The sequence below is a fragment of the Ursus arctos genome, unplaced genomic scaffold (assembly GCF_023065955.2).
Source record: "Ursus arctos isolate Adak ecotype North America unplaced genomic scaffold, UrsArc2.0 scaffold_13, whole genome shotgun sequence".
Taxonomy (NCBI): Eukaryota; Metazoa; Chordata; class Mammalia; order Carnivora; family Ursidae; genus Ursus; species Ursus arctos.
Genome location: NW_026622797.1, coordinates 43,656,202 through 43,680,836, shown reverse-complemented (window position 1 = coordinate 43,680,836; position 24,635 = coordinate 43,656,202). Strand labels below are relative to the sequence as shown.

General features: G+C 37.8%; 1 protein-coding gene across 1 annotated transcript in view; it reads left to right on the top strand.

Moving 5' to 3' along the window:
- The first annotated feature begins 21,886 nt into the window (after positions 1-21,886).
- RFX6 (regulatory factor X6) overlaps positions 21,887-24,635 on the top strand; it is a 56,869-nt gene continuing 54,120 nt past the window's right edge. Inside the window, exons 1-2 of the mRNA XM_048225862.1 lie at positions 21,887-22,109; positions 22,415-22,571. Of these exons, the coding sequence (XP_048081819.1) occupies positions 21,887-22,109; positions 22,415-22,571 (380 nt within the window). The remainder of the gene's footprint in view (positions 22,110-22,414; positions 22,572-24,635) is intronic.

Genomic DNA, 24,635 nt, shown 5'->3' with positions numbered 1-24,635 from the left:
ACATTGGTTTTCTCCAGTTTGTAATGTTAGAATGATGACTTGTTTGGGGGAATCAGTGACACTTGCTTCCCTATTTACTCATTCTTGGCTCTCCACTCCACTTCTTGTAAGCACCTGGCTGACTGTGGGCCCAACAGACTGTTGACTACCAACTTGTTATTTTCAACCTACTCCATTAGGTTCACAGTTCATGTTGTGAATGTCACATGTTTGTGTTTTAAAGATAAACAACTTTTTATATGCTCTGTGTGCAGCTCTTAGTTTGAATTCAGTAGCAAGAAACAGGCCAAAGTAAACGACAGGTAATAGACAACAAAATCAGAAACTGGCATGCGAACACGTTCCCAGTGAAAAGGCTGCAAGACTGCTCAGCAACAAAAATATTTGCCTCTATAGGTTTCACATCGATTGAAGCAAAAATAAGAGATTGGTGATTTGGAGAAGGAAATAGGACATTGTGTACGAGACAAGCTCAGGTCTTCTCCCTTGAGATTCCAGACAATCAACAGCTTTAATCCCTCAAACAAAGGCAGACAGCTTTGGTTAGACTAGGTTGGTGAATTATTGCAGATCTGGCTGCTGCTGCTGGCAAGCAATCATTGAGAGTCTTTTTCAAAGCTCCTTGTACAAAGGGGTAATAGAGCTCTTGGGAACAAATAGATAGAAACCTCCCTATTATGATTGAAAAAGACGGTGTAACAGATAACTAGTTTAGAAAGATAATTCTTTTTTAAAAAAGATTTATTTATTTATTTGAGAGAGAGAAAAGTGAGAGGGGCAGAGGGGGGGAGAGAGAGAGAGAGAGAGAGAGAGAATCCTTGAGCGGACTCCCCACTGAGCGGGGAGCCCGATGCAGGGCTCGATCCCAGGATCCTGAGATCATGCCCTGAGCCGAAATCAAGAATCAGCTGCTTAACCGACTGAGACACTCAGGCACCCCTAGAAAGATAATTCTACTAATGACGGCGTTATAGAATCCTAGTTGGTTAGAGTCAATTGACCAGTTGTTTCAATTTTTAGATCTTTGAATCCATCAATTTGTCATCAAATACCGTAGAAATAAAAGTACATAATTCCTTAAATCTGTGAGGTAGAAAATGAGAGGAATAAGAAATGAGGTTGAGTCATATGTATATTTGTGCTGATAGACTTTAAAAAATTTTTTAATTTACATTCAAGTTAGTTAACATGTAGTGTAGTATTGGTTTCAGGAGTAGAATATAGTGATTCATCACTTACATATAACACCCAGTGCTCATCCCAACACGTGCCCTCTTTAATACCCATCACCCATCTAGTTCATCCCTCCCACACACTTCCCCCCCAGCAACCCTCAGTTTGTCTTAACTATAGAGTCTTTTATGGTTTGCCTCCCTCTCTGCTTTCATCTTATTTTATTTTCCCTTCCCTGCCCCTATATTCATCAGTTTTGTTTCTTAAATTCCACATAAGAGTGAAATCATATGATATTTGTTTATCTCTAAATGACTTATTTCACTTAGCATAATACCTTCTAGTTCCATCCATGTTGTTGCAAATGGCAAGATTTCATTCTTTTTGATGGCTGAGTAATATTCCAGTGTGTGTGTGTGTGTGTGTGTGTGTGTGTGTCTGTGTGTGTGTGTGTGTACACATCTTCTTTATCCATTCATCAGTTGATGGATATTGGACTCGTTCCATAATTTGGCTATTGTTGATAGTGCTGCGATAAACATTGGGGTGCATGTTCCCCTTTGAATCATGTGTTGATAGACTATTATCAAATTTCCTGAGGTACTATTAGAGATAAACTGATTATGTAGCAATTCAGTGCCATAGGGAGGTATAGAAAGAACATGGATCATTTATACTTACAATTCTATTTTGAGGCATGCTTTATCTAAATTAGCCTCAGATAGTTAACTGACAATTGATCAAAGTTCCTTTTCATTTGCCTACAAATGCTTTCCTTTCCTGGGAGAGAGGCATATTAAACTGTGCCTATATATATATATATATATATATATATATATATATACTTACTGAGTGTCTACTATGTCTCTGGTACTGTGCTGGGTGCTGGGAAAACACAAGTGAACAAAACAGGAGAAAGGGAAACATTCCTCATGAAGTTTACATTCTAAGGGAGGAACCAATTATACAATAATGTATGTTTTATCATATTTTAAAAGGTATTAAGAAAGTTATGAAAAAGAGTAAAGCAGGAAGGGTCATAGAAAGTTCCAGAATAGGGTTGGAAATTTGGTCAGGCAAGCTAATTGGTGAAGGCCTTGCCAAGAAGATGACATTTGGGGAAATATTTGAAAGTGAGGGAGGGAACCCTGTGGATGTGGGAGGAAAGAGTTATCCAGGTAATGGTGAGAGGAAAGACCCGAAGATGGAAAATAGCAAGGAGGTCAGGGTATTTGGAGAAAAAGAGAACAAGGGAGAAAGTTGTAAGAAATGGACTAGAGAAATGACAGGGGACCATATCATGAGGGCCTTGCAAATCACTGTGAGGATTTTGCTTTTTACTCTGAAATGGGAACTTATTGGAAGATTTTGAGTAGTAGAGTGATATATTCTGATTTACATGTTTAAGGATCATTTATCTCTGTTGAGAATAGATTGGAGGTGAGTCGATGGCTGTTGCAATAATTTAGGCAAGATGATGCTGGTTCTGATGAATCTGGTAATAGCGGAGAAAGTGAGATGTAGTCACATTCTGGATATATGTAAAAAGTAAAGCCATCCGAATTTGCTGATGTCATTACTTAGAAAAATTGCCAACTCTAAAATTCATATTTTTTTCCTTTCTCGGTTTCCATCCACAGGTACACTAAGGATGCTGAGACTGATTCAGAATGTCATGTTACCCAGAGTCCATAGTCTCTCATGGTTTGCTCCCCCTTCTGTTTACCCCCCCTTTCTTCTTCCCTTCCTTCTCCTACCGATCTTCCTGCTATTTCTCATGTTCCATAAGTGAGTGAAACCATATAATTGTCTTTCTCTGCTTGACTTATTTCGCTTAGGATTATCTCCTCCAGTCCCGTCCATGTTGCAGCAAATGTTGTGTAATCGTTCCTTTTGATGGCTGAGTAATATTCCATTGTATATACGGACCACATCTTCTTAATCCAGTCATCTGTTGAAGGGCATCTCAGCTCCTTCCACAATTTAGCTATTGTGGACAATGCTGCTATGAACATTGGGGTGCATATGGCCCTTCTCTTCACTACATCTGTATCTTTGGGGTAAATACCCAGTAGTGCAATTGCTGGATCATAGGGTAGCTCTATTTTTAACTTTTTAAGGGACCTCCACACTGTTTTCCAAAGTGGCTGTACCAATTTGCATTCCCACCAACAGTGTAAGAGGAATCTCCTTTCTCTGCATCCTCTCCAACATTTGTTGTTTCTTGCCTTGTCAATTTTTGCCATTCGAACTGGTGTTAAGGTGGTATCTCAAGGTGGTTTGATTTGAATTTCCCTGATGGCTAATGATTTTGAACATTTTTTCATGTGTCTGTTAGCCCTTTGTATGTCTTCATTGGAAAAGTGTCTGTTCATATCTTCTGACAATTATTTGATTTGATTATTTGTTTCTCATGTATTGAGTTTGAGAAGTTCTTTGTAGATCTTGGGTACCAGTCTTTTATCTGTAGTGTCATTTGCAAATATCTTCTCCCATTCTGTGGGCTGCCTCTTAGTTTTTTTTGACTGTTTCCTTGGCTGTGCAGAAACAAACTGAGGGCTTCAGAGGGAAGTGGGGTGGGATAGGTAGATGATAGGTATTAAGGAGGGCACATATTGCATGGTGCACTGGGTGTTATACGCAAATAATGAATCATGGAACATTACATCAAAAACTAAGGATGTACTGTATGGTGACTAACATAACATAACATAATAAAAAATTATTATAAAAAATAAAAATAAATAAATAAATAAAAAGTGCCCCATTAAAAAAAAAAAGAATGTCATGTTACTTGGCTGTAGAGACTGTAACTTGAGGTAGATAAAAGCTCAAGAAAACTATATAATATTTCTCAATATTGTTGTATTATTATTATATTTATCCTAGAATATTCAGACAAAATAGGATAAAAGGTAAAATGCAAACCGTCTTTTCTCTTGCTAAGTATATAGTAAATATAATTTTTAATGAGGTGTGGCTGAAACATTTAATTTGGTCTTCATGGTTCTGTCTTTGTGTTTACCTAACAATAACAGATTATGTCCATCTTGGAAAACGAAAAGATCAAAGAGTTTCCTCATTTGGCTTCAAAGACAGTAAAAGGAAAACAGGAAAAGAATAAAAGCTGATATTTTTCAAGTTTTGAACTCTGTTACTATCTCTTACTCAGTGTATTTTCACATTTCACTTTGTTGGTTAGTTTAAACCACTATAATTTACTGTAGTAAACAAGAAATGATGAAAGCATTTTCTTGTGATTATAAAGTAAACAAAAAATTTAACTCCGCTTCAGAAAAAATCTTTTAGGGGACATACACACAAAAAATCCAAAACACTGATGAGTTAGAATTTCGGTGAATGAGAGAATCCTAGCAAAGAGAGGTGCTGATGACTTCCTAAGATGGGTGCTAGGAAACTCTGATAGAGAATTTTATACGAGTTACTAGAAAAAGAGAAAAAGAATAAAATCTCTAGATCGGTGTTTCCTAAACTTCCTTAAGATGTTATTAGTTGTCTTTTGATAAAAGGATTTTTTATCTAAATAAAATGGGATAAACTGGGTTGAGCTAAGTAGTCGGACCCCTCCTTTCCCTCCCGAGCTCCCAGGGTTCTCATTTCTCAGCCTTTATTCATCCTGGAGAGACAGGGCCACCTGGAGACATCTTCCACGAAGTGCATGCTCTAAGTGTTTGCCCTTTTGAAAATGAGGCCCTTGACTTAAGGGGTTCTTTATAAATTCTTCTAAACGTATGAATTTAAAATATTTTCTAACATTCTGCCTCTTGGATCCTCAAATCCCTCTCTACTGTTATTCCCTCAAGTTTTAGAGAAACATAGTGTCTCATTTAGGTCAGGATGATAAGTTCAAGGAAAGAAGTCTCCGGGTAAATCAGGAAAACATTGTTCTTTTGTTGCTAAACCGGCAGCTCCCACAGGTGCCAGCAAAGCCCCACCCTGAGACCAAAGCTGCATTTGCTGTTGCTTGCTGTAGCTTCCTGGCTGGAGAGACCATAGTTGCGAGTTTCGCTAAATCTTCAGGCTCTTCAGTCAGAATGGACTCCGAGGACGAAACAGACAGGCCATCAATTAGATATTTAAATTCAAGTATGACCTACAACACACATGCTTAACTTAGTCTCTCTTTTAAAAATCAGTAGATGAATTTCGATGTCTTATTAGGCAGACGAAAAATAAAACATGAGTCAACCAAGGGTGAGTTAAAATTCTCTCTCCGCCACCTAGTAGTTGAATGAGCCTAGCCAGGTAAAAACTTAATTTCTTGGGTCCCTTATCTGTAAAATAGAGCTAATAATCCTGCCCTCTTAGGGCTGCTCTGCAGATACAATGACCAAGTATGCAAAGCACCTAATTTAGCACCTGGCCCCAATAGTTACTTAATAGCTGTTATTAATAAAAGGAAAGTAAGTCAAGTCAGGCTCTAGTCTAGTATTTTTGTAAGTGAGTCAGACACAGGCACTTACTCATTATTTGTATTTTGCAATCCACTCTCGAAGCCCTGAGCCCAAAACCGAGATGAGATATTGATTTAGAGTCCACTAAGCAGTCAGGAGGCGAGAGGCAGAAATGTGGACCTGATGTAGTGAGAGGCTGTCTCTTTCTACAGGAGCTCCAGAGTTCATCTTCCAGGCTGAATCCAATCATTTTTAGAGTTATTTTGAAACCTTTAAAAAGTTATTTATAATTTTTGAAAACAAATTTTTATTAAAAATAGATGGAATATAATAGGGCAGCTGTTTATTCACAGGCCTCTTTTTTTTTTTTTTTTAAAGTCAAGAGCAGGGATGCCTGGTGGCTCAGTTGGTTAAGCATCTGCCTTCAGTTCAGGTCATGATCCCAGCATCCTTGGATCAAGTCCTGCAATAGGCTCCTTGCTCAGCAGGGAGCCTGCTTCTTCCTCTGCCTCTCTCCCCACTGGTGCTTGCTCTCTCTCTCCCTCTCGCTGATAAATAAATAAATAAATAAATAAATAAATAAATAAATAAATAATAAAATCTTAAAAAAAAAAGTCAGGCTAAAGTCTTGTGACAATCTAGAAAAATATTGTTCAACATCCCCACCTACTGGTCACTCTATAGAATGACATTACAATTATTGAAAGAACTGAAAATTCCTAGTTTTCGAAGAAATAGATTATTACTACTACTGACAATGATTACCGTGCGCTGAGCACTTACTTGGTGTTAGAGACCTTTTCAAAAGCTTATGACATGGTAAGTCACAGAATAATAAAACAGGCTTTGGATCGAGTCAGTATAAACTAAGAAGAAGTCATTTTCAACATTATCACTGGGCAAGAGAACAAATCATCGCCCCGGTCCAAAGCAGGATCTTGGGTCCACGTTGTCTTAAGTGCAGAGGATTGCAGTGGCCTCTTAAATTGTCTCTCTGTCCTGGGTTTTCCCTCAGACCAGTCCATTCTGCACTGTGATGTTAGTTTTCTCATGGTGATTAAACACAAAGAAAGGATTTACATTTTTTAATCAGCTTCCAAAAAAAAAAAAAAAAGGATTTGAAAAAAAAATTAGCGGAGACAATAGTCTTCAAGCCAAGACTTTCAGTGGATGGGGCTGGGCTTGTGAGGGAAAGGGACAGAAAGACGAAGCCCAGGGGCAATGGAGCAGGAAGTATTTGCCTTGTCAAGTGGATTCGACAAAATACATGATGCTATCAAAGCAGATTCCCCACCTTGATTAGATCAAGGTCTCGTAGGTTGGGGGAAGCAGAAGATGGGGCAAGGTTGTCATCTAGACAATGAAATCCCGGACCCAAGCCTGAAGCTGGTATTGTAAGAGAATGTACATTTAAGGATTTAGGGAAGGAAGGAGTGTATTTTACAAGTGGAGGAATAGAAGTAATTTGTGGTCAGAGAATAGACTGTAGAGATTGCCACAAATTCTTTAACACGTCTTTCTTAGAGAGATGTGATATGTACTCTGTGGCCCTTCTCCTTGAATTTTGGCCGGTTCTGTCACTTCCTTGATCCCTACAATATCACAGAAGTGACGTTATGCCAGTTTTCACGCCCAACTCTTAAGAAATGGGCAGCTTCCACTTTCTGATCCTTGGAACAGTCAGGGAGCCCAGCAGCTCTATGCAAAAATCCAGTCCTCCAGTCCTCCACGGTGGCGAGGCTATGTGTAGGCACAGTCTCAGCCCAACTGTTCAAAACACTAGACACATGAGTGAAGAAGCCATCTTGGACTCTCCAGAACAGCCCTTCCATCAGCAAAATACCACAAAATGACCTCTGGTGATGCCACATGGAACAGAAGCATTACCCAGAGGAGACTTGCCTGAATTTCTGACTCATAAAATCGAGAGATATAATAAAATGGTGGTTGTTTTATAAGACTCTTTGGGGGTAAATTGTTAGCCAACAATGATACCCAGAACATTTCCCTGCAGCCCATCCTCAACACAGCAGCCAGAGGGAACACTAAAATATAAGTCAGAACATACCCTTTCTCCGTCCAAAACTTAGCAATGGATAAAACCCGAAGTTCTTACAGTGATCTTAAAGGCATTACATGATCCTGTCCCCGTTACTTTTCTAACTTCGCTCTCTGTTTCTCTCCCCCTTGCTCATTCATTTCCGGCCACACTGGCCTTCGGCTCTCCTGAAAAACAACTCAGCACGTTAACGTCTCTAGCGGTTTCCTCTGTCCGGAATACTGTCCCTCCAAATGGCCACCTGGCTAACTCCCTCACCTCCCTTAAGTATTTGCTCAGATGTCACCATCTCAATGAGGCCTATTCTGCTCACCTTATTTAATGCTATGAATTATGCTTACCAACCCACCCCACATTCCCACCACCCCCAGCATTCTTGATCTCACTTATCTGGTGCTATTTTGACTTCTTCCCATACTTATGTCCTTTTAACCTATTACACAACTTGTTTATTCATAATTTTATTAAATTGTTTATCTTCTTAGCTGGAATAGAAACTCCATAAAGACAAGATCTTTTTCTGTTTTTTTCACTGATGAATCCCAAGTACCTGGCACATATGAGTACTCAGCAAATATTTCTTAATTATTGGAGTAGATGAGTTTACCTTGAATTAATAAGGTTACATTATCTACTGCTGAGCAGATATGGGGCCTCCAGAAGTAAGTTTAGTTTAGTTTTAGAAAGAGAAGTATGTTAAACCTTAGCTCACCTGAATTTTCTGAATGTGCAGACATCTTCTCCACTGTATTTTTTTGAGTCAAAGACAGTAGGCAAGGCTTTGAATCCTGAGAACAAATCGTTTTCCAAGTAGAAGACAATCACCGTCATTGTCGACATCATCACCATCCTCACCGTCCTCACCACCTTTGGGGCTGCTTGCAAACCCAAAGTGCAGAGCAGTTTTACCAATGCAACTACTTTTGTGAGACAATAGGCAATGCAGTGCCTCACTATTTTTTAATTTATTTTTTCTCTAATAGTTTCCCCCTTGTTAACCCAGTTAAATCCCATCTCTCCTTTTCTGCTGAATGCTTTTACCTGAACAGGTGCTGAATTATGTCAAATGCCTTTTTTGTGTTTAATGAGATGTTTGTTTTTCTTTATTCTGTTAAGGTAGTGAACTATATTGATTGATTTTAGGATGTCAAAGTACGCTTGCATTCCCAGGATAAAAACTCTTTGTCATAATGGATTGTCCTTATAATATCTTGTTGGATTCAATTTTGCTGAGAATTTTTGTGTAATGTCTTTGTCAGCTTTTGGTAGTGGGGCTTTGCTGACCTTATAAAATGAATTGAAAAGTATTCCCTTCTTTATTTTTGTGAAGATCTGTGTGAGTGACATTATTTCTTCTTTAAATAATGATAGGAAACCCTAATGAAACATTCAGACCAGTAGTTTTCTTTATGGAAATGGTTTGGATTGTGATTTCAATTTTTAAAAATTGAATAAAGTTATTCTGATTTTTCCAATGCTTGTTGAATCAGTGATCATGAATTGTGTTTTGTAAAAAAATTGCCCATTTTGTCTAGATTTTAAAATTTATTGGTCATTGTTCATAAATATTGCCTTTTGCTGTATTCAGGATCTATAGTAAATATCTTTTTTATACTTGAGAGTGGTCATTTGTGTTTTATCTCACTCTTTTAAAAAGTCATTCTTGCTAGAAGTTTATAAATCTTTTCAAATATTCAACTTTTGGAATATTCTTTAATGTTTGTTTTTTATTGAAATGACTTTTCCTCATATTTTTATTATGCCTTTCCTTCTACTTACTTGGTTTTAATTTGATTCTCTTTTGCTGACTTTTTGAGATGGAAACTTAGGTCACTGATTTTAAACCCTTTTTTCTTTACTAGAATAGTCATTTAAAGCTATAAATTTTCCTGTAAGTACTGCAATAGCTGAGTCGCACCAATTTTTGTTCAAAATCAAATTTTAATAGATGATGTCTTTGTTATCATTTAGTTAAAAGATTTTTTTTTCTCTCATGATTTTTTCCCCCTTTGACCCATGTTACCTAGGAATGTATTATTTCCAAATATATGGGGATTTTCTAGAAATCTTTCTGTTGCTAATTTCTAATTTAATTCCATTCAAAACAAGACCTGTAAGACCTCAACCTTTTGAAACACACTGATATTTGTTTCTTAATAGCTTAATATATTTGGTAAATGCCTCACATACTCTTGAAAAGAATGTGTATTTAATTGTTGGGTATAGTGGTTTGTAAATATCGATTAGAACGAGTTGCCTGATAGTTTTGTTCAGATCTTCTATATCCTTACTACTTTTTGTCTACTTAGTTCTACTAATTATTAAGAGATGAATGCCAAAATCTCTATAACTGTGGACTTTCTGTTTCTTCCTTTAGTTCTCTTAATTTTTACTTCACACATTTTTAAGTTTTGTTATTAGATGCATACATATTAAGGTCTTAAAGAATTGCCCCTCTTATCAATATGCAATGTCTCGATCTCTGATAATATTCCTTGTCTTGAATTCTACTTTGTTTTATGCTAATATAATCACATATTTTGCATAGAAATTTCACAAGAGTTACTTACTATTTCAGAAAATTGCATTACCAATGGTAATACCTCTTATGTATTTTAGTGACCAAAAAAACTCTCTGCGTGTATTACTCTTCCATTATGGTGATTCTATGTTTAGATTCAAACATCAAATCTCTTAAAGTGTTTTAGCATCATCATGCCTGAGCATGTATCTATTGAAATGCCTATTCTTTATTATTAATAATCTTTCTTTAGTTTACTCTTTATATTAGAGCCAGTAAATCACATTGACTATATATATATATATATATATATATATATATATATATATATATATATATATAGTTTACTGTAACTTTTTTTTTTTTTTTTTTTTTTTGGTGTAAGAGAATATTACAAAACATTTGCTACAAAATGGGGGCTGGGTTGGAGATGTGGGTTGGTAGGGCTGAGAACCTTTGGTCCAAGCATGTATGAGACAGACCTGGCCCTTGTGTTGGTTGGGAGGGTCCAACAAGCTTGGCATTGTAATGATTAAGATATGAATCTTTAAACCAAGCAGGGCTGGGTTCATTCCCGTTTCCTCACCTACTAATCATGAGATGTTGGGCAAGTCACTTGCATTTTTGAGTATCAGTTTCCACATCTGTAAAAAAAGCCATATTCACCCCTACCTCATAAAATCAGTGAAGATAAAATGACATAAGACATAAAGTACTTAACATACTGCCCAGCATATCATGCATTTGGTATATGATATGTTATTATTGAAACTGAATAAGTTAATGAATTCCTGTAATAAACATCATGAGCAAAGTGTTATATACTGTTAATAATATAGATATTGAGAAATGCTTCACATTTATTCTTTCATTCCTGAGGAACTTGCTCCTCTACTCTGTCTTATAGGATTCAATGTGATATTATTCCCCTGTGTGTTTTTTTCCAGTTGTGCCAAAATCCACTCCTTTCAGTTTATCTTGGTTATTTCCTTTGGGTCTTGAATTTGCATGCAAACATATCAACACTTAGTTTTTTTTTTTTTTTTTTCCCCATTTCCCTTTGTCTCATTCTCCATATTCTTACCAGCAGTTCTTATTTCCTTGCTTGGATTCAGGACTGTACACAGGTGAATGTGAGTTCAGGTCTCTTTGGATGTCATTAATCTGTCGTGCAGAGATGGTTTGTTGGGTGAAACTAAGAAGCCTGCTTACTCAGCAAGCCTGGATGTATTCTTTTCTCCGTGCAAGAGTGAAAGTGCATCCCTGATGGAGGGAGCTCCCTTCCTGCAAGATTTTCCACAGTTAACACCACAGAGAGTACATCATGCCTCTTGCTCACTGAAAGAAGTAGTGAAAATATTATTCATATCCTTCCATTCTCTGGTGCAGTGAATCTTTTTTTTTTTTTTTAAGATTTTATTTATTTATTTTGACAGAGAGAGACAGCCAGCGAGAGAGGGAACACAAGCAGGGGGAGTGGGAGAGGAAGAAGCAGGCTCCCAGCAGAGGAGCCCAATGTGGGACTCGATCCTGAAACGCCAGGATCACGCCCTGAGCCGAAGGCAGCCGCCCAACGACTGCGCTACCCAGGCGCCCCGCAGTGAATCTTAATAAGACATTGGAAGGTCGTGAGTTTTTAAAAAATCACGTTATAATCTTAACTTTAAAAAAGTTACACCCAGGGGAACCTGGGTGGCTCAGTCGGGTAAGCATCTGCCTTCTGCTTGGGTCATGATCTCAGGGTCCTGGGATCAAGCCCTGCATCAAGCTCCAAGCTCAGCGGGGGAGTCTGCTTCTCCCTCTCCCTCTCCCTCTATGCTCTCTCTCAAACAAATAAATAAAATCTTAAAAAAATAAAAAATAAATAAAGTTAAACCCCGAATTTCATTATCTATGACATGCATTCATATTTTGACAAATTCACATTTCGAGTACCAACTTTTCTAGCTTAATATTTGGATTCATTCACATCAAAGTGGATGATGAAACAATTGGAAGTCTAATATAGGCCATATGTTGGCACTGTGGAATTACTTTTTCTCTCCATAGGCTCGTAATTACCAATACACTGGAACAGGGTCAAAACAGAAATCATCCTTACCATGACCCTGACTCAACTAAAATTCTTCTTTTTACCTTAATCACTTCCTGTCTCAACCATTGCAATTTCCTTTTTTTTATAGTCATTTTCAATTTTCTTATTTCTAACTTCAAGTGAATGCTGAAGGCAGCTGGCAACCCATAGGTTATTTAATGGAAACATTGTAGGAGAATTTTCCATTAGTCTAATTTTCCTTATGTGGTCCACTAGCAAGTCATATAATGACCTTGATAATTGCCCTACTATCTCTGGAGGGATCAATTAACTTTTATATCTCTCATGTCTCCCTTCAAAATTAACTCATAGTTAGAAACAGATCATCAACCACCTTTTTGATGTGATTTAGGTTAAAAATTAGTGGTTATAATAGCTATGCTGTATGGATGAAGTGACTATTTATTCAGTTCATAAAACTGAAGCTTAGTTCACATTACTGTCAGTTGGTGAGTAGGCTTAATATGCAACTTGGTTTTCCATCTGATTTTAAGTTGCCCTACTCATCAGGGAGTTAGGTTTCTGGAGACGTGAGTAAACAGAAATTACAAGTAGATCAACCAAAAATGTGTGATCATTATTTGCTTTCCATGTTAGTGTAAATGTTACTATAGTTTACTTTTAGTACTATGTGCCATTTAATTTTTTTAATTTGATGCATTATTTTCAAAGTTATATATTCTGAGTTAGTTTGATGCACCCAATATTGAAAGATAATGTAAACTAAATTTCAACCTAGTTTGACATGTATATATGGAAACTTACATTTTTAGTACTACATAATTTAGGAAAGTGATCAAATTTGAAATATTAATCATTTGATGTTTTTAGCTATGTTTGGTTTTATAAAAGTTAATATCAAAGCTGGTTTTTGATTTCTTCATCTCTTATTGATTTCTTCTCCTCATCTTTATTCATTTTTTAAATCTGGAATACATGTTTTGTTTTTTTTAAGATGCCATCATGCAAGTAATTTTCATCTAAGGATTAAAACAAGTTCTATTGCCTTTCTATATGTTTTGTACTTTCTTATTTTATATTTTGTATTATATTATAGTCTCATATGTTATGTAAAGTAATAAAAATTCTCTTGAAATTTCACTTCATATCATCATAGATGGCTAACTGAAAAGACAAGATACATAAATTGTACATGTTTTCGAACACAACAATTAAATTCATTCAAATACAAATAACATGGAGAAATCAAGAAAAATGTTCTACATGTAATGCCTTATCCACTTAATAGTATTCCATAATTGACTGTGGAAATGGAGAAACTCTCCTATGTCCTTCTTTACGAAGAGCTGGAAAATGGCCCAGCAGTATCCTGATATTAGCTTTCCTCTTCTTCAAAGTCGAGAACATAAAGCCAGTGTCAGGCATTGCTGAGAGCATGCAGTGCTGAACACTAACGAGTGATGGATGGTCCCTGAAGCATTTTCCCAACAGAGTGTTTGCACGGAGATGGCATTGATTCCTTGTCTCTTGCAGGGTTCAGAATCTCTGGTCTGCTTCCCTCTTTCTAGGAGAAGACTCATCTGTTGACCCCAATGTGCTGTATAGAACATTGCCATTTTCTACATGAGCCGTGGTATGAAAAACCAGGAAAGCATCAACGAGGCCACTGGGAGATTGTGATCACCTTCTCATTCCTCAGCCTGCGCACCACACTCTCCCCTCTTCCTTCCTTTCTCTCTCTCCTCCACACTGCCTTTCCGAATGAGCCGTAATCTGCCTGAAAGCATCCTCTATTACCTCTCTAAGGTTATAGACTATGATTTAGGCTGAGACGCATTATCCTTCCTCATGTCCTCTGAAGGTCAATTTTCCTTGTCTTAATGTGAGAAATTTATAATATGTGACACTGTATTGACAAAATCCATTTTATGCAGTGATTTTGTGGTTCCGAGGTGGTTATCTGCATATTTCACATGTACTCTGGATAATGCTGATGCAGATGGTCCAACCTCAAGAAGTATCATTTTTTTTTAAAGATTTTATTTATTTGACAGAGATAGACACAGCCAGCGAGAGAGGGAGCACAAGCAGGGGGAGTGGGAGAGGAAGAAGCAGGCTTATAGCAGAGGAGCCTGATGTGGGGCTCGATCCCATAATGCCGGGATTACGCCCTGAGCCGAAGGCAGATGCTTAACGACTGCGCCACCCAGGCGCCCCTCAAGAAGTATCATCTTAATCCTTGTGTTAGATGTAACCAACTATCTTTTCTCTTGATCTAACTTATTATGCCATTCTATCATTATTTATCCTCTACTGGCACCCCAAACCAGTAAGTTATGGAAAGAGTAGAGACTAGTCAAAGGTTATATTCTCTGTGGAACCTTCTGCCTTGGACCAAGGATGCCCTCTCCTGAGCTGGTCATTCTTGCCTCTATGTTCCTTAAGCACTTTGTGCATACCACCATTTTAATATTTATCATCTTGTATTCTAATATACCTGCCTTTTCCACTAGACTGAGAGTACTGAATGGAGAAAAACCATGTCTTACTTATTTTTGAATCCCCAGGTCATGATAAATTATTTTTGGTTGAATGAAGGAGAAGTGGAGGGTTGCCACTACTTTCTGTTCATTTTTTATAACAAATATTCAGTAGATATCTACTGTGTGTCAGTTGCTATTTAACATATACATCTAATACTTAATTTGATTTGCAAGTCATATTTTTGCTATTTACTTATTACGATATATACAATACATAATACAATATAAGAAGTTCTCATATACACATAAAGCAGCACATTTACTTTTTTTCAAATAAAGATTTATTTATTTATTTTAGAGAAAGAGAGAGAGAGGGTAGAGGGAGGGGCAGAGGGACAGAATCCTCAAGCAGACTATCCACTGAGCCTAACATGGGGCTCAATCTCATGACTCTGAGATTGTGATCTGAGCTGAAACCAAGAGTTGGGCACTTAACCAACTGAGCCACCGAGGTGCCCCACATAACTTACTTTTGTATACAGACTAACCTAAACTGTCTTCTTTCTTCACTATTGCAAACATATAATTAGTTTTCTATTAATCTAAAAAAGATCATTAGACTATCTTTTAATTGGAAATGGAGAACTAAGAGATTATTTATATGTGAAGGATAAAGGTTACTGTAGACACTAGATGTAAATGTTGAACAAAATAACTTTCCATAAAAGATAGAGTGACTTTAATTTAATTAAAGAAGTGAATATTGAAATATTTTAAATACATTCTCCATTTTTAACAGTAGCATTGTAATAAAAACATATATTTCCTTGGCTTTAACATATTTTATGCATACATATGCATGCCTAGAATTATGTAAATATCTTTTTATATAAACAAGTATAGGTCAGCTTTTAATAAAGATAAAAAGCTTACTCCACTTTTAAAATTTTATTTTGAAACAATTTTAGTCTCGAGAAAAGTTAGGAGTTTAATGTAAAAAGCACCCACGTACTCTCTATTCTTCCATTTCTATTTTCCTAAACAACACATAGAATGGCAAATAAACATACTTGCATCTGTCACTCAGTAGGATTTACAGTATGGAGAGTTACCGATCAAGAAAAGCATCTTCTCATAGTCTTGAGGAAAATCTGAGGAAATGTCTAGACACTGGACTGAGTTTCAGCAGCTCTCAATAGAGACACTTGTGGTTCAGGGCTGAGTTATTAGCTCTGGGGCCCAGTTCAGGCTGAAGTCCCTGTTCTGAGCTTAAGACACATGTCTGTTTTTGGAATGATGGTGGTAAAAGAGGTAGCTGTTATTCACGAGTTGTCTGTCTGGTAACATTGTGTTTGGCAATGACTGTAGTGAGTCCTGGGGCAGGGTCAGAGCCACTTGCTGAGCAATTATTTTACATAGAAAGTCCTTCTTATTTTTCTTGATAGCTCCTAAAGACTGCAATCTGGGAAATAACTTTTCTGTTCCATGCAAGACCTGCCCATTAGTCACCAGGAAATGCTGATTCTTCCTTAAATCACCTTAGTGCCTGCCACGCACTGCATTTCCAGCCAGACACTCCCTTTCCTGGCCCTGATCACTGCCCAGATATAATCTGGCTGAAGCTGCCCAGAAAACCTCTTTCCTGGATTCTCTCCAAATTAATTTACCTTTTACATTGATCTGCAGTTCTGGAAAAAAATGGTTCTGCCCATACAGAGACTGGAGCTATCAGTTCTGTCTCCTAAAGTCTAACCAACTGGATGAATTTCATCTTTCCTTTTTTTATTTTACTGACTCCTTCAATGTTTTCAATCATTTCTTAGCCCTTCCTCTCCCGTCTCCTCTTCATTCCCCATTTCCTACTATTTCCTTTTCATCCTACCTGCAATAAACACAAGAGAGAGAGAGAAAGAGAAAATCAAATTAACATGGCACTACCAAGTTTGAAGGAGGAAGAAATGAGACTTGAAGAAAGAATCAAGATATAATTCATTGAAATTTACAGGACAATTACAAAAGTAATGGCTCATATTTTAAGAACAAGCCTGTGAAGTTTGTCCAAACTAGTGATTTTTATCTGGTAAGTATGTAGCAGATTCTTAAGTAGTTTCTTTATAACCTGACTTTGCTTATTAAAAAAATTTTTCTTTATTGAGATAAAATTCACCACTTTGAAGTGTATGCTTCAGTGGTTTTTAGCATACTCCCAGTGTCATGCAACCATCACCTCTCATTCCAGAAAATTTTCATTACCCAAAAAAGAAACTCCATATTCATTAAGCAGTCACTCCCCACCACTTTCTCCCTCCAGCCCCTGGAAATCACTGATCTACATTCTGTCTTGATGGATTTGCTTATTCTGGACATTTCATATAAATGGAATCATACAATATGTGACCTTTTATATTGGGCTTCATTCACGTAGCATATTTTCAAGCTTCATCCATATTATAGCATGTCTCAGTGTTTCATTATTTTTTATGGCTGAATAATATTCCTTCTTATGGATATGTCAAATTGTATTGATCTGTTCAACAGTTGATGGGCATTTGGGTTGTATCTACCTTGACTATGATGCATAACCCTTCTACAAACATTTGCATACAAGCTTATGTGTGAACATACGTTTTCAATTCTCTTGAGCATAAACCTAGCAATGGAATTCCTGGGTCATATGGGAACCCTGTTTAACTCTTTGAGGAACTGCCAAACTCTTTTCCACAGTGGCTGCACCAGTTTACATTCCCACCAGCAGTGCGCGAGGGTTCCTTTTTCTCCACATCCTCACCAATATTTATTTTCTTTCTTAAAAAAATTATAGCTATTCTAATCCTAGTGGGAGTGAGGTGTTATCTCACTGTATATTTGATTTGCATTTCTCTAATGCAAACGATATTGAGCATCTTTTCATGTGCTTATTGGTTGTCAGTATATCTTCTCTGAAGAAATGTCTATTCAAATCTTTTACCCATTTTTAAATTGGGCTGTTATCTTTTGATTATCAAATTGTAAGAATTTTTTATATATTCTGGGTACTACACTCTTATTAGATAGATGATTTTCAACTGTTCGCCAATCTGTATGTTGTCTCTTCACTTTCTTGATAGTGTCCTTTGATGCGCACATTTTAATGGCATTCAATTTGTATACTTTTTCATTTGTTGCCTTTGCTTTTGGTGTCACATTTAAGAAATATTTGCTTAATCCAGGACAATGAAGATTTAAACCTAGGTTTTCTTGTAAGAGTGGTACAGTTTTAGCTCTTCTATGTAAGTCTTTGATCTGTTTTGTGGTCATTTTTGTATGCAGCATGAAGGAGAGTTTCAAATTCATGTGGAAAAGGGTTTCTCTTACGTGTGGATATCTGATTGTTTCAGCAACAACTTGTTGCTTGTTCAACTTGTTGAAGTTTATTCTTTCTCCATTGAAGGGTCTTGGCAACTTTGTCAAAATCAGTATTTGCTTCACATATTTTTGGGCTCCGTTGTTAGTTCATAACTGTCCTTACTTTTATTTGAAAGCAGCAACTACATGAAATTTATTACCTGAAGGCAGAATAAGAAGTACTTTCTATATTTAAAAAGTAATCTTGGTGAAAAGAAGAAAAATTAGAGGAGACATGTGCTTTCACAGAAGACAGTTTCATAGTATATGATCCTTCCAGATCATACTAAGGCCAGGAATAGTCTAGGAAATGTGTTTTTCAGAATCATTTTCCAATGAAAGAGAAAAAAATGTCTTTCCTTGCATATGAGCACTAAAAGAGATCTAAAGTTTCAGAATGAAATATTAGCTACCTTTTATGAGCTCTTACTGTTCCAGACACTGTATTAGGTTTGTCTTTATAATATTCCATTTAATTCTTACATAACTCTATAATGTGATGTCTCTGACAGCAGAACTTGAGTGAAGTAGTCATCTACAAGTGATTTGTGAGGAAATATTTCCAGGAGAACCAGGTAAGGAAGTAGAAGTAGCAGGACAGCGAAGGGGTGGAAACCAAACAAGGATGGAATTTCAGAAGTTGGCCAGGGGAGGATGCTTCAGCCCAATTCCACAAAGGAGCTCTGAGTTGTAAATTGCAAGTCCGATTTATCTACCGTGAGGTAAAAAACTAGGCTTTCATTCTCCCTAATCACCAGTCATTGGCCAAGGGGTACCCAGGGAGTGTGCAGACACTGAGGCTCTTGGGCTCTCTGACTATGGGCAATGGCGGTCTGGTCTGGTAACCAGGGACGGTCCCTGCTCTCAGGTGGTGGTGGTGGAGCTGGTGAGTGAAAACAAAAGGAGTTGGAACCTGGGAAAGGGTGCTCAGAAAATTTAGAGAGAAGGAAACAAAGGTTAAGTACCCAGAGCCACAAAATAATGAGTGCAAATGTGTGTGACTCCAAATTCCTTTTCTTTCCCCTTTAATAAGGTGCTTCCAGTCACAAAGACACTTCATTGGGGACTTCTAAGAATCTCCTGTTTCAGACTTCATTACGCCTTTTTCTTAAAACTGAATAAACTTTTTTAGATTTTTTTTTTAAACTTGGGATCTGTCAAATTGCATGCAGAATTTTGTATATGTATGTGAGTGTATTCATGGGCTTCCCCCCCCCCCCCCCACGGAGAGAGTTTAAGGCTTACATAAATTTTTTAAAGGGACTTTAAAAAACAAAATGTTAATAATCACTATTTAAGAGCTCATTCTCCATATTTACCTATTTTCCTGCCTAAGATCTTATGACTTGTTTATCATTATTACATCTTTAAAACATTGGTCTCATGAACTCAAATTAATTATAATAATTACAAATAAAAATTTAGGATAATGACACTTCCCCTTCCCTCTTTTGAACACTGTTTTCACTTGTTCTTATGAGTTTGAGAAGAATTGGCATTAATTATTTTTTAAGATTTAGTGTAACTCAACAGTGAGGCCTTTTGTCCTAGGCTTTTTTATGTGGAAGTTTTGTTTTTTTTTTTAAGATTTTATTTACTTATTAGAGAGAGAGAGAGAGGGCACAAGTTGGGGGGGAGGGTGTCCAGAGGAAGAAGCAGACTTTCCATGAGCAGGGAACCCAACACAGGGCTCTGGCTTAAGGGACTGGATTCCAGGATCCTGGAATCACAACCTGAGCCAAAGACGACACTTAACAGACTGGCCTTCCCAGGCGCCCCTATGTGGAAGTTTTTGATTACTGATTCAATTTCTTTACTTGTTATAGGTCTATTTAATTTTTATTTCTAACTAGAAGCACAAAGAGCTGAAATGTTATTTTATTAGGCAGATGGTTTACTTAAAATTAAGGCAAAAAGTTCACTTAGGGCATTAAATGAGCTTGGTTTGTGTTTCCATTGATCAATTCAACTGGATAATTGCCAGATATTCATTTAGTGTCTATATGACTTACACACACACACACACACACACACACACACATACACACACACACACACACACACACACACACAATTAGCCTGGATAGCAAGTGGTCAGTATTTTTTAAAACTTCAAGAAGAATTTTCAAGAATTTTCCTGAATATTTTTTTCTGATTATGTGATATACGTAGTGGTCTTTTTGTGTACACATAGTTAATCACTGGAACTTTTACAGAATGAGTCTGAGGGTGTCTCTATAAAGGCGAACATTCTAAACCTGTAGAGCTAAGTTCCATGGACTGAGAAAGTTCTGGTGCTTTTGGGGAACTGCATGAAGGAGACTGATAGACAAAGTTCTCCCTGGGGGAGGGGAGTGGGTAATAGCCTCCCACCTTTGGGTACATGGACGGGTGCGTGGCCCCAGCCTGGACCCAGCTGCTGGAGGTACCAGGTAGGGAGAAAACCTTTGACAGCAAAGTGATGCCTTTCCCAACAAGTGGTGCTAAAAACAAGGAAAGGTTCAAATACATCCATAATCTCGGCTGCTTAAGCAGGGTAATGCTCTTAGATTATATTACTCTTCTCTATAATTCACCCTTCAGCCATCCATCACCATGAGTCCCATTTTGTTTTTCCTAAGTAAACTTTTGATGTAATGTAGTTTAATATTAAATTCAAATTCAGGGGTGATTTCTCGTTTTGGTGCTCCATAAGAAGACGCAGGTTGCTGGATTGTGGTGAGGCACTGTGAACCAAAGCAGATTCCTTGCTTTTTTGGGGAGCACTAGGCATACAGTAAGCACAGGACATATTTGTCAAAAGAACAGAAGATGGAAAGAAAGATTATGTGGCAGTCAGGCAACACACACCCCAACTCTCTACTGCCTTCTCCTTCTTAAAGGGAGCACAAATTATCATTTTTTGCGCCCCACATGACTCTCTTGTCATTTTGGATTGGAAATGAAATACGGAGATTTCATTCTTCATCTCGACAAACGTCCATTGCACTACCCCTAGGTATGGCAGAGGAGGAATAGTGAAGGATGCTTTAAGTCACAAAATACTGCAGGGAGAAAATGAATCGTTTCCTCTACGGTTGAAGGCTAAATCCTCGAAAGAGGCGAGGCCTGGGATTCTGAGCCCGTGTGCACCCGCGAGCAGGGCAGTCTGGACACGCGGGTGATGCAATGGCGTCTGTCCCCAAGTTTCTGAGAAGAGCCTTCGCCAACCCCTACGATTAATCCGAGAATAAATAAACCCGGCTCAGGGTTGCAGAGACTGAGCGGTGCTCAGGGTCCTCCTCTGCCTGGCTTCGCGGAATCGAGGCTGCCGGGCCGGGGCGTCGTTTGTGTCTGAAGAGACTAGGGATGGGGACGGTTGCAGCCGCTCTTCCCTCGGACAAGAGAGGGGGTTTTCGCCGATCTTTCTGGGAACTTTGGGTGTGGAAAGTGTCCTCCAGCCCAGCGCAAGATGTGAGAAAGGGAGGAAAGAAGGGTTAAGGTGTGGGAAATGGGACTCCCGGCCAGACGGGAGCAGGTGGGGAAGTGAGTTCCGAGTTGAGCATCTATCTGCCCGGACCTCAGACAGGTGGAGAAGGGCAGTCCCGCCTCGGCCCACACCGTCCCCAGGTCTGAGCTGTCCCAGGGCTCGGCCTTCAGTCTCCGCGACGCCCCGGGGCTGGGGAGCCTGCGGCCTCCGCCCCCGCCCCCGCGGCCGCAGGTCCCCAGCCCCGCCCCGCCCCGCCCCGCGCCGGGCTCTGGGCTCCGCGGGCGCCGGCCGAGCGGCGGGTGCCCAGGTCTCCCGCGGCCAGGAGGATGGCCAAGGTCCCGGTGCTGGAAGACGCCTTCCTGCCGGCGCAGCCTTCGCCCCAACTTTCCCCTGAGGCCCAGGAGGAGTGCTGCGTGCAGCTGTTGGGCAAAGGCTTGCTCCTTTACCCCGAGGAAAGGGTGTACCTGGCGGCTGAAGCGCAGCCCGGGGGCGCGCGGGGCAGCGCGGAGAGAGGGGAACACCCGGAGCTGCCGGTGGGAGTTAAATCCGGTGAGTGCTCTGCCCCCGCGGGGGCTGCGACTGGGAAGCGGACGAATTCTAAGAAGGGCATCCAATAATAAAAGTAAACACACCGCAAACATGACATCTACGTAGAATGTTCACTTCAGAGCTTTGTAGTTTCCCCAGGAAAATGTTTGTCCACTAGAAATGAACTCTAAGGGGTTTTGCACGGTTCTCCTCTCACCCCTGCCCCCTTAGACCACCGCGTTTGACGCTAGGGTACCTTTCGAGATTGCTTAATTGATTTTACCTTCTGATTTTCTTTATCATCCTTTCAACTTGCAATCAATCAGAAATGCATTTAAGCAACGGGAGCTTTTCCTCTGAAGAAGAGGATGGAGAGAGTCACGACAGCAAAACCAAAGAGGCCGATCTACACCTCTCTCAGAAAAAAACCATCACGCAGATGATGAAGGATAAAAAGAAGCAGACTCAGCTCACCCTGCAGTGGTAAGACTCCCACAGGGGTACCTTTCAGCACCTGTTGAGTCTTAAAAGTCAGTATCTTCAAAAAAAAAAAAAAAAAGTATCTTCAGAATCTGCTTTTCTCAATTAGCTTCTCTTGCAAACTTTTAAAGGGGAGTTTAAATTCCTAATAGGAAATTTATCTGTTTTCTTTCCCTGAATATTTGGTATGGAGACATATTCCGGTATTGATGAAAAATGATCTGCAATACAAAACCCATCACTTTGTTCATTATTGACCCAAACTGTAATTTTCTCAGATGTCAGCAATAATGCATGTTTTTATGACTTGTTTGCTTAACAAACAATCAGTTTGGTCCTTATATATTTGTTATTTGGTAGTTTTGTGTTTATAAAACACGATTCTTCCAACTTATAAGGAGGAAGGATCTTAATATTGTTTTTACCCATATGAGGGCAAATTAATAATTGTGTATTGATCATTAGGTGAAATACGTTGGAACTAGAAGACATAGAAAAATCAGTTAAAATATTACTATTACCTTAAATAAATGTTCAACTATTTTTATAGCTCCTGTCATATATGATTTATTATAGTGAAATATCATGAATTGGATTTTGTGGAAAATCTTTTAAAACCAAAAGTTTACCAGTAGGCTTTCTACATATAGAGAGTATTTTGTAATATTATCTAAAAGGAAGAGGGATCTAAAGTAAAAACTTGAAGCTTTCCCACATACTATGAAGAAATAGGGATATAAATTTCCTCCTGAATTACAAATAACAAGCAAATAATTAAAAAGGTCTATTCATTGATTAGTTGTATAATATGTTCATGTGTAAAGTATGATCTAAACCTTAGAAAAATACAACAGAAAAAATAATATCTAAAAAACTACCAAAAATCCTAGTAAATTTTATTTTCAGTTATTTGAGTTACAATTTGCATGTACTAAATTTTTATGATTATATACCTAAACCTTTTCAAATATTTGAAATATAAACCAAATATTCTTCTAAGGTTGTGGCTTAACTATTGAAGTCGTTGTCACACTTACTGGTTAAAAATACACTGGAGCAGTAAATATTTGAGTTAATTATCTGGAATATTCAGGATACAACTATTTTATTAGGATAATTGGGGCAGAAGTGTTGATTAAAGATATATTATGGAAAGCTGTTGAATGATCACTTCCAGTTTTTCAGTTCAAATCAAGTGAGTAGGAACAAACTTGCTTTTTTATTTTATAAATATGATTGCATTATAATTAAAGGAAAAAAATATCATACCCCAAATTAACATTGTACTCATGGCTGGGATTATTCAGTATTTTGGAGATAATGACAATGCCTACAACAACATCAAAACAGCAGGTGAACAGTTGACGTTTTATGCATGCCATTAAAATATAATTTTTAAATAGTTGAATGTTTGCTTAGTGATTTTCATATTTTTTGAAATAAAAAAATGCTGTAATTTTTGTTTGAATTTTCCACACTTTTTCCTAAAAAAGAGCCTTATGTATATTTTTTAAAAAATGAAGTGAGTTATTTGTATTTTGAGAATTTTCCCGTAAGGTTGTGTAGAGCTGAAAATTAAAGTGAAAAATCTGGCTAAGTAACTCCAGTTTTCAACTGTCAGCTAGGTGTTTGGTTTTATGGATGCAAATCTTACTGGGTTTTGGTTCTTTCTTTTTCCTTCTTCACAGAAAAATGGACATTTGATGCTTTATATCTGATGAACATCTCTTTTAGCTTTTATCTCCTGTGTCCTGGGAATATGTTAAATCAGAGATCTTAGATAGTTGCACTCAATTTTAATCTGAATGCATACTCTATATTGCATTGTTCCTGTGTAGGAATAATTATAATTTTACTATACATCAAATAGGCATACATAAATTTTAGTCAAAATCACACGCTGAATTGTTAGGAAAAGTGGGAATACAATCTACAATTCTGAGTTCTTGATTGCTGTTCGAATATTTGTAACACTTAAATATATATTAACACATTTATTTAAATTGTGTTTAATTGTGATTGTAGACATTCAAGTTAAATAGAATTATGTCTAAATTTTCAAAATTT